Source organism: Oryx dammah, unplaced genomic scaffold (assembly GCF_014754425.2).
Source record: "Oryx dammah isolate SB20612 unplaced genomic scaffold, SCBI_Odam_1.1 HiC_scaffold_20, whole genome shotgun sequence".
In the NCBI taxonomy this organism is placed as follows: domain Eukaryota; kingdom Metazoa; phylum Chordata; class Mammalia; order Artiodactyla; family Bovidae; genus Oryx; species Oryx dammah.
The window spans coordinates 67371787-67386422 of NW_024070204.1; the positions used below are offsets into that span (position 1 = coordinate 67371787).

The following is a 14636-nucleotide window of genomic DNA, read 5'->3' on the forward strand; positions in this document are numbered from 1 at the left end:
TGTTGCAGCCACCCTTGCTGCAAAATGGCTGTCTCAGGAGGCCTTACACACAGCTGTGAAAAGAAGGGAAGTGAAAAGCAAAGGAGAAAAGGAAAGATACACCCATTTGAATGCAGAGTTCCAAAGAATAGCAAGGAGAGATAAGAAAGCCTTCCTCAGTGATCAATGCAAAGAAATAGAGGGAAACAACAGAATGGGAAAGACTAGAGATCTCTTCAAGAAAATTAGAGATACTAAGGGAACATTTCATGCAGAGATGGGCTCGATAAAGGACAGAAATGGTAAGGACCTAACAGAAGCAGAAGATATTAAGAAGAGGTGGCAGGAATACACAGAAGAACTGTACAAAAAAGATCTTCACGACCAAGATAATCACAATGGTGTGATCATTCACCTAGAGCCAGACATCCTGGAACGTGAAGTCAAGTGGGCCTTAGGAAGCATCACTACGAACAAAGCTAGTGGAGATGATGGAATTCCAGTGGAGCTGTTTCAAATCCTGAAAGATGATGCTGTGAAAGTGCTGCACTCAATATGCCAGCAAATTTGGAAAACTCAGCAGTGGCCACAGGACTGGAAAAGGTCAGTTTTCACTCCAATCCCAAAGAAAGGCAATGCCAAAGAATGCTCAATCTACTGCACAATTGCACTCATCTCACATGCTAGTAAAGAAATGCTCAAAATTCTCCAAGCCAGACTTCAGCAATACGTGAACCGTGAACTTCCTGATGTTGAAGCTGGTTTTAGAAAAGGCAGAGGAACCAGAGATCAAATTACCAACATCTACTGGATCATGGAAAAAGCAAGTGAGTTCCAAAAAAATATCTATTTCTGCTTTATTGACTCTGCCAAAGCCTTTGACTGTGTGGATCACAACAAACTCTTGAAAATTCTAAAAGAGATGGGAATAGCAGACCACCTGACCTGCCTCTTGAGAAATCTGTATGCAGGTCAGGAAGCAACAGTTAGAACTGGACAAGGAACAACAGACTGGTTCCAAATAGGAAAAGGAGTACGTCAAGGCTGGATATTGTCACCCTGCTTATTTAACTTCTATGCTGAGTACATCATGAGAAACGCTGGGATGGATGAAGCACAATCAAGATTGCTGGGAGAAATATCAATAACCTCAGATATGCAGATGACACCACCCTTATGGCAGAAAGTGAAGAGAAACTAAAGAGCCTCTTGATGAAAGTGCAAGAGGAGAGTGAAAAAGTTGGCTTAAAACTCAACATTCAGAAAATGAAGATTATGGCATCGGGTCCCATCACTTCATGGTAAATAGATGGGGAAACAGTGGCTGACTTTATTTTTCTGGGCTCCAAAATCACTGCAGATGGTGACTGCAGCCATGAAATTAAAAGACACTTACTCTTTGGAAGCAAAGTTATGACCAACCAAGACAGCATATTCAAAAGCAGAGAGATTACTTTCTGACAAAGGTCCATTAGTCAGGGCTATGGTTTTTCCAGTTGTCTTGTATGGATGTGAGAGTTGGACTATAAAGCAAGCTGAGCACAGAAGAACTGATGCTTTTGAACTGTGGTGTTGGAGAAGAATCTTGAAACTCCCTTGGACTACAAGGAGATCCAACCAGTCCATCCTAAAGGAGATCAGACCTGGGTATTTATTGAAAGGACTGATGTTGAAGCTGAAACTCCAATATTTTGGCCACCTGATGCGAAGAGCTGACTCATTTGAAAAGACCCTGATGCTGGGAAAAATTGAGGCAGGAGAAGAAGGGGACGACAGAGGATGAGATGGTTGGATGGCATTACCGACTCAGTGGACATGGGTTTGGTTGGACTCCGGGAGTTGGTGATGGACAGAGGCCTGGTGTGCTGCAGTCCATGGGTCACAAAGAGTAGGACACGACTGAGTGACTGAACTGAACTGAACTTGCATATCCAAGTATGATTACTTGTTAGAATGAGACAGGGCTCAGTGTCAAATATAAATACATCTTTAGATTTTATTTTTACAGATGTTAGTACTAGGAAGACTTGTTCATAGAAGAATGAACATTTCTCACAGAAATAGCATGCAACTTTAAAGATTATTTCCAAGTTGTCATGTCAAATAGTACACAGTGGTCTGTTAGGAAAATTAATTTAAATTATCATTAAAACTCAATTCAATCCTCCAGTTTTTTTGAAAGCAAAGTATTGGAAACCACCTGACTAGTAAAATGATTTTTTTGTATATTCACTGGAGAAATTCCTCTTCTCAATTTCTGGGAAATGTGCTAAAAAATCTTAACCAAGATTTATGAAATAAACATTAATTTTGCTGGTATAGCACAAATCCTCTACCAAAATTCCTTTGTGTTCATCAAATTCGGCTTCCTTTGCAGCTTCTTAGGGCCACATGATTAGGTACTAATGAATAGTGAGCAGGAATAATGTGTTTCTGAATAAGCTGGTGAGCTTTTCCTCTATTCCAGCAATACTGGAGACCATGGATTCTAGATGGCGTACAGTAATATAAGACGGAAGGCTAGCTGACTCCATTAGACCTTGTATGAACAAGACATATATAAGATGCCACTATGTTTCCAGGGTGTGGAAACATGTCAGCTTGACTAAGCTAAACTACATTTCTCCAAATTCTGTTCATGTATGGTTCTGATCAGGGTGAGCCACCAGATGCCAGGATTTGGAAGATGGAAGTGAAACTGTAGTCACTTGTAGCCCACATACACTGTCACTGATCTGCTTGCTCACTCACCTCCTTCATGAGAGGAATAGCTGGGTCTGCAACCACTTCACCTTCCTCTAGAGACTCCTCCAGTTTTCCAATTCCTGGGCAGGTGTGTGTGTTCAGTTCCCTGACAAAGGGCTCCAGGCTCTGCAAGACATACACGCCACCAAGGTCAGGGCAGTGAGAACTGACACAGGTTTTGTCTGACTTTTATGCCTGCGCTCCCCCACCTTCTATCTGTCTTCTTATCTTGACTGCCTGCCCTGTGGACTTGAAAATCCAGCATCAATACAACACCTACAACCTTACAGAGATTGCTAAACTGAACTGGACAATTATGTGAGGTCAGCTTGTACAAAAAGCCCCTAGGAACCGTCTCACTGGTTCTGTTTCCCTGACTGAATTCTGGATGACGCACAGTTAGTTTGCCGTGGTGGCACAATGTACTCCACTCTCCACCTTTTTTTACCCTTTCACTTCGAGGTCTTATGTAACTTGATAAGGAAAAAAAAAAATCAGTGGGGAAGATACAAATGTTAATGTCAATACATTTGCCAGTAAATTAATTGAGGAAATGTTTTTTCCTTATGTGCTTTAAATGTATCTTCCTAAAAATTACAGAACTAAAGATTTACCTCATCTATTAGTAACATCTATTGGTGCTATCAAACCAGTCAGCCAAGTTAGAAAAAGTACGGCTTTGTTTTTCCAGTTCAAATAAATGTACTCATATGGGGTCGCACAGAGTCGGACATGACTGAAGTGACTTAGCAGCAGCAGCATGGATATCATGACAACTATCTTTTTTCTAGATTCTATACATAAATGGATAAGGCATAGAACCTTGTCATGTGGATAAAATAAGGGGCTTCTACCTTCAATACTTCCCAGCATTTTTTCCTTTGCTTTCACAAGATTCTTCAAGAAAATTTTGTTCTTTACATTAGTTGGGAATGAGTTAAGTCAAAATTTCACTGTACTATCCTTCTTTACAACATATTTGAACTCAGAAAAGTCAGCACAATCAAAATATACCATTTTAAAGTACCATTCTTTATCTTTGAAAGTATTCATAAGAAAAGGAAAGATACAAAGCGCTACCAAGGTTTTATGGTGCCTTGATTACAAGAGAACTCACTAAGTTCAGTATTTGAACTAACTCTTTTTTGGGGGGGTAACTCTCAGTTTTCTGTTGCTGCATATCAAATTATATAAAATTTAGCAGCTTAAAATAATAAACATTTATTATCTCACACAGCCTCTGCAGGCAGAAGTTGAGGAATGGCTTGGATGGGTGGATCTTGGCTCAGGGTATCTCACGAGGTCAAATTTTGAATGGGACTAGTCATCTAAAAGACCAACTGAGGTGGGAGGAGATGGCTTCCAAGATGGCTTACTCACAGGTCTGGAAAGGTAGAGCTGGCTGTTGGCAGGTGGCCTCAGTTCCTTACCACATGGATGTTACGGAAGGCTGCTTAAGGGTCATCATGACACGGCAGCTTGCTTCCTCCAGAGTGAGTAATAAGATAGAGGGAGCAAGGAAGAACCCACAACTCTCATGACCTAGTCTTGGAAATCACACACCCTCACATCTGCCATACTCTCTTTTGGGTAAATTTAATGTAAAAAATTGTTAACAGGGTATTGGAGTAAAGACAACTCTGAAGAATACAGAAGTAGCAGTTACAGGGAGAAGCCACTACCTTTGAGACTGAGGCAGAGTACTCAAGGGGAGGAAGAGACTTGGAAGAATCCTCCCACCCCCACTGCTCGGGTGAGATTCAAATCTTACTAGAGAGAGGACAGTTATAGCCCAATGGATGGTGAAGGTTGCTGAGGTGGACACGTTGGGGCTGGCAAGTGGGAAACTGCCTGCTGAGGTGCCACTGAACTCACTGGGAAGCACTCTCTGGATGTTCCAACCACACGCATGTGTGGGTTCTGCAAGCCATCTGCTGCTGTGCCACAAAGGCAAGAAGGAAAAGACTATTCTGGAACAGGGAAGAGAAGACCTTTCATTTGGCTGTTTCCCTCTAGGGCTCTCTATTGACAAAGTTAAGCACTGTCAGCTGGCAAATATTTACAAGGTCCCACTCCAGTATTTCAAATCATGGAAAGGAAGGGTGGATTTGGAACTGAGAGGCTATAAATTGCTAATAGGCACTTACAGGCTCTGCTACAGAAAAATGTATGTATTTGATTATGAAATGCTGTCCAAGACCCCTTGGGAGTATCACATTATATATACAGTATGTACATCACACTGCCTGTGTACAATCTGAACAATTCTGAATATTGAAGCATATCTGGACCTCAAGGTTTTGGTTGAGGGATCATGGACCTGTATCAGTTTGGTTTTGGCGTGTCATATAAGCCCCAAGGTCTTCTGCCATTGTCTACGACAAATCTAATTGCCAGTTGCCATCAAGCCTGAAGAAATAAAAAAATATGTAAATACTTGAGTTCTTGTTTGAGGAGAGGAAAGAGCACAGTGATAAGTCTTGGCTCAGCTTGCCTGTTATACAGCTTGGGAATGATTTCTATCATATACACAACTTTTTCATCTCACTGAGCTCCTAGAATTTGACCCAATAATATTAGTATTTTTTTCCTCTTAAGGTGGGATACGGTTTTCATAAAAGGATAGAAACCTTGAGTTATCTCCATTATAGTTCCAATGCCCAGGGTTGCAAACTCAAATGTCTATATGGGTTAAGTGTACAACTTAAACAAGTAAAGCATGAAGATATAAGGCAACAGGGAGCAGTGGTAACAGTGGCAATCTAGAGTTCATGCTTTACATAAAGAAGGTAATTGCTATTCACGTTCACGTGTGCTAAGTTGCTTCAGTTGTGTCTGACTCTTTGCAATGCTATGGACTATAGCCTGCCAAGCTCCTCTGTCCATAGGATTTCCCAGGCAAGAATACTGGAGTGGGTTGCCATTTCCTTCTCCAGGGGATCTTCCCGACACAGGGATGGAAACTGCATCTTGTAGGTCTCCTGCATTGGCAAGAAGGCTCTTTACCACTAGAGCTGCCTCAGTTCAGTTCAGTTGCTCAGTTGCGTCTGACTCTTTGCGACCCCATGAACCACAGCACACCAGGCCTCCCTGTCCATCACCAACTCCCGGAGTTTACTCAAACTCATGTCCATCAAGTTGGTGATGCCATCCAGCCATCTCATCCTCTGTCGTCCCCTTCTCCTCCTGTCCCCAATCCCTCCCAGCATTAGGGTCTTTTCCAATGAGTCAACTCTTCGCATGAGGTGGCCAAAGTACTGGAGTTTCAGCTTCAGCATCAGTCCTTCCAGTGAACACCCAGGACTAATCTCCTTTAGGATGGACTGGCTGGATCTCCTTGCAGTCCAAGGGAGTCTCAAGAGTCTTCTCTAACACCACAGTTCAAAAGCATCAATTCTTCGGCTCTCAGCCTTCTTTATAGTCCAACTCTCACATCCATACATGACCACTGGAAAAACCATAGCCTTGACTAGATGGACCTTTGTTGGCAAAGTAATGTCTCTGCTTTTTAATATGCTTTCTAGGTTGGTCATAACTTTCCTTCCTAGGAAGCCCCAATTCTAATTAACCCCAGCATATTGCTGCCATGCAGATCCAATACAACCAGATAATCTAATTTTTCAAGACACGTTAGAAGTTCAGATTTGAAAATGTGTAACTGTCAACTTTGAAACAATAAAAAAGTGCAGGACAAACATATATAACGGGGGTTCATATTTAGCTTGTGATTCTGACCCTAGCCCCTTGCTTGTTCCTGTGGCAAGTGCTGACACTGTAAAGGTCTTGATTGGCTGTTACATTAATGAGCCCCAGTGAACCATGCCTCTGAATTCACAACCTTGTATAGGCCCTTTCCACGCTGACTTTGGGCTTGGCCATCTAGCTGGTCTTAGCCAATGCAATGTGGGCAACCAAATCTTGGTAAGCATTTGCTCACTAGGGCTTGTCCTCTTGGAAGCTAGTCACCATACAAAAGCCTGAATGGTAAGAAGCTGGGAAAGAGAGGCCCTGGAAGATGAGAAACTGTTTTGACGAGATCTCAGCTGATTGTGTTCCCTTGAGTAACCTCAGGTTAAACTACGTAGGCCCAGCTGAGTCCAGTTAACCCACACAATGTAAATAATAATAAAGTACTGTTTTTTTTTAAACTACTGTCTTGGAGGTGGTTTGTAAGATGCAATATGTAACTGAAACAGAGGTCATTTTAACCCCTTTATTCTACTAATGAACGTCTCAAGGCTCAGAGAGGCAAAGGGTATGGTGAAAATCAGACACCAAGTTAGCAGCAATAACTTTCTAATTCTGTGCTCGTTCAGTTCCTTCAGTGGAAAGCAGCAGATAAGGACTATGAAACTCAATCTACCTGCACAGAACTTTACACTGTGTCCTTCCTGCATATAAATTACTCTAATAACCTGATCTTTGGAAATGGAACGATTTCTAGGTCATCTAGTTCCTTCACTTTACAGGTGCAGAGAATGCAAAACACTTGAGAACCGCCGACATTTGGAAGCTGGCCTGATACAATTGGATGGGTAGTAATGCTATTAGATGATAAACCTGGCCGTCTTAGTTGGCTTTGTGTTCCTCTGTTAAATATAATTTCACAGAACAATTAACGGTAGACAAAGCCATTCTGAGACCATGACAGATCAATACAAAAGCAATACCACTCCTTAATTACATTTGAACACAGATAAAACATATACATTGTCCAAACCATAAAAAATGACGAAACATCCCCCAACCTGGCTAACGAGGGACTCCTGCTTCTCTACCAATTCAAGTTTTAGCCTCATTCTAGCATTCCTTCTTTCTAGGTAAGGCTTATTGGGATACCCAATCAGAGAATTACCCCACTTCCTGACAGCATCTTATCCAGAATAAAGCCCCACTTCCTTAAACCCTCTTCCAAACCACCTGAGAACTCCTTCTGAGATACTCTACAGTTCTTCATGGTGTGTCCTCCCTTCCTGCACCCAGTAGTAAACTCCACTTGTTCAGCTATCAGTGTGCCCTTGCTCCCCTTTGGTTAGAGGGCACTGACAGACGACAAAGCTCACACAGAGCTGAAGGCAGAATTCACTGGAAGGCGTCTCCAGCTGTATTCCTTCTTAGCACCTGTCACTCCTGCGATTAATGCCTGTCTTTCGAATTAAGCTCCTTGAGCAGAGAGGCCTTGTCTGTAAGGTTCAGAGTTGAATTTCCAGTGCCTACACTGGTACCCAGCAGAGGCTGGGAGTTTAAAAACATATTTTCTGAACAAATGAATGAAAGGGGCTCAATATACACAGATGCCCTTTCATTTCTCAGTTCCTCCCGGTACGTGGTGCATATAGACCATAACCCTTCTCTTCCCCTACTAACTTTCCTAACACTCACTCCTAGGACGCCTATACTCTCATAGCCTACCCGTCTGCCTGAGATTCTGCCGTTCGTTGGCCGCTCTCCCACGCCTGAGCCCCAAGACCACCCCCTCCTGTCGCACGTCGAACCCACCGGTCGCCCACACCTCACCCTATCCTAAACGCTAGCGGACCTCGCGCCGCTACTTCAGCGTCGAGTGGGCGCTGCAGACATCGAGCGCGCATGTGCGGAAATCGGTCGCAGTGTCTCTGACAAGTGAAGAGTTACCTCGGAGTTTCGGTGCCGGTCCGGGTAGCCTCCGGCTGCCAGGAAGTCAGGAGAAGGTAGCCGGAAGGAGAACCCGAGAGCAGGGCTTTCTGGGATATGTAGTTGGGGCGCTGCCCAGGCCCTACTTTGAGAGAGCCCTTAAGTCTTCAGGTCTGCAAGTATCGTATTCACAGTCCAGTGCCGCTTTCCGCTCAGAATTCCGCTTCGAGCAGCCGGGAGAGAGTGGCCTGCTGTCGGACTCTCGTCCCCACAACGCTCTGCGGGGTCCGCGGCGCCTGCCGGGAGCTGTAGTCCTCGCTCTGCGTACTGCGTTCGCCGAGGGGGAGGGCGGAGCTGCCGGCGGCCCGGGCGGGCTGGCAGCGAGAGTGGGTGCGAGAGCCGCCTCCGCCTCTGCCGCCTCCGCCGTCGCCTCCTCCGCCCGGGCCGTTCGCTGCTGCGCGGGGAGAGCGAGGCGGGGCCGCCGGGGCCGCCATGGAGCCCGACTCGGTGATTGAGGACAAGACCATCGAGCTCATGGTGAGTGCGGCCCGCTGGACCGCCCGTTCTTCCGTCTGACCGGCCCCGGGCGGGCCTGCCCACCTCAACGTCCGGCGCGAGGCCAGCCCTGGCCCTTCCCTGCTGCCTCGGCCCGGACCTGGGCCCCCCGCCTTGCCTGGCCTCTGGCCCGGCGCGGTTCCTCCGGATCCCTCGAGCTCACAGGCCGGACCCGGCCCGGCCCCCTCCATGCCCCTCGGTTTTCTTCCCACCCTCCCTCCCTTCTATCTCCGGGCCCGTCCCTCGAACGACCCTCGCTCGCTTAGGCTGTGGCCTTAGCTCACACTCACTCTAGCATCCCGTTCCCCCTTTAGAAGGTTTTTTTTTTTTTTTTTTCCTTCCCTGTTTCTCCAGCCCAGGCCTGCATCGCTCTTGCCAGCCCCACTCAGGCCGAGTGAGATGGTGATGGGAGAGGGTACTGAGTAGATCTACAGGGCCGTAGCCTCCGCATCCCGGAAGGGGTCTCAGCACCCTCGTCTCGACCTAGGGCTGTATTGGTGCCGGCATCGGCCCTATGGGGGAGGAGGTGGAGAGCTTTCGGGTTGGAGGCTGTGACCGAAAAGGGGCCTCTTTCCCGGCCCCCTGTGGTGTCCGGCTTCTCGGACAAAGGGTTTCCTACTCGGCCGAGAGGGATGTTTGCAGAGCAAGGCCGTAGGTACTCTGGATTCCATCTCCCTGGAAAGAGAAACTGTAACTTCACGTTTTCCTGAGCTGCTTTGGGAAAATTGGGGAGGAGGGGGGAGGGGCTGTCCTCATCACTGCCGCCAGTTCTTTCTTCTAGAAAAAAAAGGAGAGGGGAGCCTACGGCCCAGGGGAAGCGATCTCTCTTCTGTTTAGAAACCTTTGGTAGCCAGGCCAGACTCCCTGAACCCACCAACACCCCAGCCCCCTTCCGCCTTAGGAGTTGGATCCAGAATGGGTTTTTAGAAACAGGACCACGAGAGAGTGGCTAGTGGAAACGAAAAATTTGCTACTTGGTGGATGATTTGGCGCAAAAAGTAGAATATGGCAGCTGTTACTGCCAGTTTGAACATTAGGGAAATCAAACTGGGCTCTGGAGAGTTGGGAGGGGGAAGTCTTTGCCTCAGCAAATGAACATGCCCAGGTTTTCTTCCTGTGGAAACCTTGACAGTGTCTTTGTATCTCTCCAAACAGTAACCTCTTCTACCCTAGGGTTGAGAAGAAAGATGAAAGAATCTACTTAACACAGCAAAATGTTTTCCTAGCCAGATTTTCTCCAGTGTGAAAATGTTTATTGAGTCAGTGATTCCACTGGGTAGGGTCGGTGACATCAGAGCTACTTCCCCCATTTAATGCTATAAATAATAAATGGTGACACTGAAAGTCTGTTGGATAGCTGCATGGTTTCTGTGGATGATGGTGTCTGGGGAGTTGATATGCATGTTTTAAAAATGGAAGAACAGTAGCGTAAATACAGAGGCAGCTTAATATTTGCTGCCCTTTGCATAATTCACTGCACTTCTCCAGCAGTCTTGGAAATTAGACGGCAAAAGAAAGCTCTGGTAGTTTCTGATTTGTGTGTGTATGTGTGTGTGTGTGTGTGTGTGTGTGTGCGTGTGCGAGCACATGTGTGGTTGCTTTCTAAGGGATACTGATAGGAGTTTTTATTTGCTTTTCACTTATTAGGTAACTTTTCAGTACAACTTATCAAACTTTTGTAATCAAGCTTTTGATATTCTGCAAATTTTGTAGGGATTATTTTGGTAAAATATCCTAATGGAATTACACATATAGTACATATTCTTACATATGTACAATACCTGCACTTATAACAGGAGGAGTAGGACATAGCAAAAAATTGTAACTTGGTATCTCTTTGAAATTGGCTGTTAAATTCTCCTTTCATTTCCATTCATTAAAAAATAACTAGGGACTTCCCTGGTGGTCCAGTGGGTAGAACTCACTGCGGAGGGCCCTGGTTCTATCCCTGGTCAGGAAACTAAAAATCCACAAGCTGCACGGCGCAGCCTAAAATAAAATAACTAGAATGTTTTTTTCAAAAGAATTAAAGTACAGTGTAATCCATTTAATGTCTTTGAATGGATATGGAAAAAAAAATTTCCTCCTAAATATAACTGGCTTCCTGTGTGTTTTGATTTTACATGATTGTATTTGTCTGATCTGAAATGATATTTCAGACTTTTCAGGGGCATTAGTAAGTGGAATTCTTAGAAAATTTAACAGAGAAGATTTAATAAGGTGATCATCTGGATCAGTTTTAAAAGTGGCTTTTCATATACAGATTGTGATATTCCCTCAAAGGGATACCAGTTAAGACTCTTATGCAACTGTTTCGTAAACATATATGTATTTTAGTGTTGTAGATAGCACAGATACTTAACAACTGATTTACTAAATCCAGGATCAGGAGTAGGAATGATAATGCCTTAAAATCTAATTGCACGTGGCTTTCGCATTCACTGCATTTTAGTTATAGTTTCCAGAACTAGATTAAAAACACTTTTTACATCGGTTTCAAAATAACATGATGAAAGGAGGGGAAGGGGTTAAACTGATGGTATTTTAAAAGTCTAAAGCATGAAATATTTTTAGATTTTTATGAGTCAGCTTCAGTACTCAAATATTTGTGATTGTGTTGCCTGTACCAGTTCGGTACTTAATGGTTAACAGGATAACTTTCAATTGATATTTCAGAGTGTGCTCTATCAAAGAAAGGAAACACGGTTTCACCAATTTCTTAATCTTCATCCCTCTACTTTCTTTGATTTTGATTCCCTCCTTCCTTTTTTTCTTGCACTTTTTCAGTTTCCTAGGAAATAAAACTGGTGATAGAATAATTAAATATTCAAAATATAACCCCCCTTGTTACTCCTACCCCTGCCTGACCAGGTTCACAAAAAGTGCTTCCCCAGCTGACCTACTTCATAGGATTCAGTCTTTAATATAGACTGTAAACTCTTGATTGAGACAACTGAATTTATCACTCCTGATGGTGAATAATTTAACCATCAAATGACTTTCATGGCCTTGTATCGGCCCAATACGTACCTAGTTTGTGGGACTGCTTCTTAAACTTCTGACTTTGGTTTTCAGTTCAGTTGCTCAGTCATGTCCGACTCTTTGCGACCCCATGGACTGCAGCATGCCAGGCTTCTCTCTCCATCAGTAACTTTGGTTTTAATTAGCCTTAATATTACTGAGGTAGAAAAGGAGTAAACCATTTGGAAATACACAGAAGTTCACCAGGCTTTGTCTTGTGGTGGACTTCACTGGGAAGAATGAAAGCTGCATTATGTATCACATGATATTTAATGGTTGAATTAGAAGTATGAGTTGTGCTTAGGCCCTCATTACTAGAAAGCATTCTCGGACCTGCTAATTGGAAGAAATGGTCATTAGGCCTGCCTGTTAGAAAATAGCAAAAGTTAACGTTAAAGGTTTGGGAAAGATAATCCTGCTTCCTCTGTGGGTGTGAGAGTACCCTTTACCCCCTTTACTCAAGTAATGGGCAGTTTATCTTCTGTTGTTAGCTGCTGGGTTTACTTCTTGGCCAAGTGACCTTAAGTGAATCATTTCCCTTCTGGTTACCTCTGAATGGGTATATTACTTGTTGAATGTAATATAGGTAATATAGGTAAAATACATTGGATCTCATTAAGAACTTACAATATCAAATCTATTTTTAGAGCTGCTGAAGTACAGACAGGCCACAAGACCAAAGAGATGAAAGAAACTAAATGACATTATTGGAAGTAATTATCTTTTTTTCTTTTTACATCTCTCCCCCTGCCCCCTTCTTGTCTTTGGCTTTCTAAGTGAAATAAGTGGGATTGTTTAGTGGCTCCTTTAAAAAATTGGGTCTTTGTCACCATCACTTATCCTCATTGCCTCTAGCCACGTGCTGCTTTACCAAATGCAGATTAAATAGACAAAGGCTTAAGTAGGGTCCAAATGAAATAAATCACATGCTATTTATAGACCTCACTGACTGGCCTCAAGAGGCTTGTGGCTCAAATATTACCAATTTTTAGTCCTGATTTTGGAGTAGGTTAATGTCCTTTCAGATTTGATAAGGATAAACCTGATCCTGCTCGCACATCTTGGCACTCTTGGCCCGTGACTGCTGTCTCCTGGAAACTGAGAGAGCTCTGTAGCACAGGAGGATTGCTAGCCCATTTCATAGGTTTATAGAACAGCACGTGTATTCCTCTGAGTAGTTATGTTTGGTCTTAAATATAGGACCAAACATAATCAATCCTCTCTTCCACCCATGTTGATAACGTCCTCTCCTCTCCTCTCAGAACACAATTTAGATACCTCTTCTTGATGTCAATTTATATTATGGTGGCAGATATAATTTTGTTTTTATATCGATAGCCAATGCCTACGTGATAATCATTGTTAAATGAATGAGTACTGGCACTTTATATTTATCTTGTGGCACTTAGCATCTTCTGCGCTTGTATTATAGTTTCCTGTTTGTGTCCCCTATTAAATGATAAACTCCTCAACAGCGCCTTCTTGTAGTAGGTATTCAGTAAATGTTGAGTTGAGCTTTCCTGTTGGTTGCTTACATGTATTATTGCTGTCTGCCTGTATCTTAGCCATCCTCTTTTCTGGAAATTCTCACCTATATCACTGATTCTCTTACTAACTTGTTCCTAATGCATATGGGACTTGGCAGACCTTCCTGTGTATCATGAAAGTTTGATCATGTCTAAAGCTGATTGTCCTTTGAATCCTTCACTATGTTTAGCGCTTGGGTGTGTAATAGATATTGATTTAAATTAATGTTAGATTTTTTTTTTTCATGCTATGAAACCTTTTTAACATTTCTGTTTGATAATTCTTAAGACAAGTGGGGATGGATAGGGGAGAAAGACTGCTAAAGGGAAAAGAAGGGTGGTATGTGTTGCACAAACTTCTGTTCATGGACATTTTAACCATTATTTACAGACTTTTTAACATATACAAATTGATTTATATACATCCCAGAGCGTGGGTGATAGCAGAATATTGAGGAAACCAAATTCCTTTTATATCTGTTGATGTGAACTTGCCAAACAGGTGATAAGTTCTAAGGCTCTGTGACCTTAGAGAAACATGGTTTAACATAAAGGGCATGGGCTCTAGGGTGCAACACCTGACTTTGTGTCATAACTTTCACTTGCTGGCTCTGTGGCCTTAAGAAAGTTAACCTTTCTCTGGTTAAGATTTCACTGTGTGTAAGAATTAAAAAAATGCAGGTATTGCTTCAGTGTTGGGAGGATTATGAGAGATGTATATGAAAGGACCTTGCAAAGACTTGTCTCTCAGCAGCTGTCTGCCAAGCTAGCTATCCCCGCAAGACAGATGGTGTGAGAAAAGTTTTAGTTTTTGTCCCTGATGTGTGCATGTACTTAATTGTGAAGCTTTGCAGAGGCCTAAAATTCAGTTGCTTTTAGCCATGCATTTAATGAGGCTTCTTTGGGGAAAATGATGAAATCATACAGAGTCAATGCTGCCTTGGAAATCGGGAAAATACTCTTACAATTACTAAGAACTACCAATTAGACATAATTAGACCTGTACTGTTACGGAGAAAATCCACTTTAACCCTGTTTTAGGTATCCTGGTAGAAGGAGACTGGTAATTGTTCATACTAACACTGAGCATAGTGATTTATGTTTGATCAATTTAGTTTAGCCAAGGAAATTAGAATTTTTAAATTCTTATTCTTGTTTGCTGGTGATTTTGACCTTTAACAGAGTAAGTGGTGACTG

At 43.2% G+C, this 14636-nt stretch overlaps 1 protein-coding gene and 1 long non-coding RNA gene across 9 annotated transcripts in view; one reads left to right on the top strand and one right to left on the bottom strand.

The window, feature by feature from the left end:
- Nucleotides 1–1950: 1950 nt before the first annotated feature.
- On the bottom strand, nt 1951–8619 carry LOC120879680. The gene is made up of 2 exons (XR_005724852.1): nt 8224–8619; nt 1951–2850 (listed from the first exon to the last, which is right to left on the bottom strand). It is a non-coding gene; the product is annotated as an uncharacterized LOC120879680 (long non-coding RNA).
- A 53-nt stretch (nt 8620–8672) lies between these two features.
- Nucleotides 8673–14636, top strand: part of FBXW11 (F-box and WD repeat domain containing 11) — a 129941-nt gene continuing 123977 nt past the window's right edge. For 3 of the 8 annotated variants that reach the window (XM_040262759.1, XM_040262754.1, XM_040262755.1), the window contains exon 1: nt 8694–8874. Coding sequence is in view for 6 of the 8 variants with exons in the window: in XM_040262754.1 (XP_040118688.1) it covers nt 8830–8874 (45 nt within the window). In the remaining 2 variants the exon portion in view is untranslated. Of the gene's footprint in view, nt 8875–14636 lie in introns of all 8 variants that reach the window. The other 5 variants (XR_005724851.1, XM_040262753.1, XM_040262757.1 and 2 more) reach the window with 3 other exon arrangements.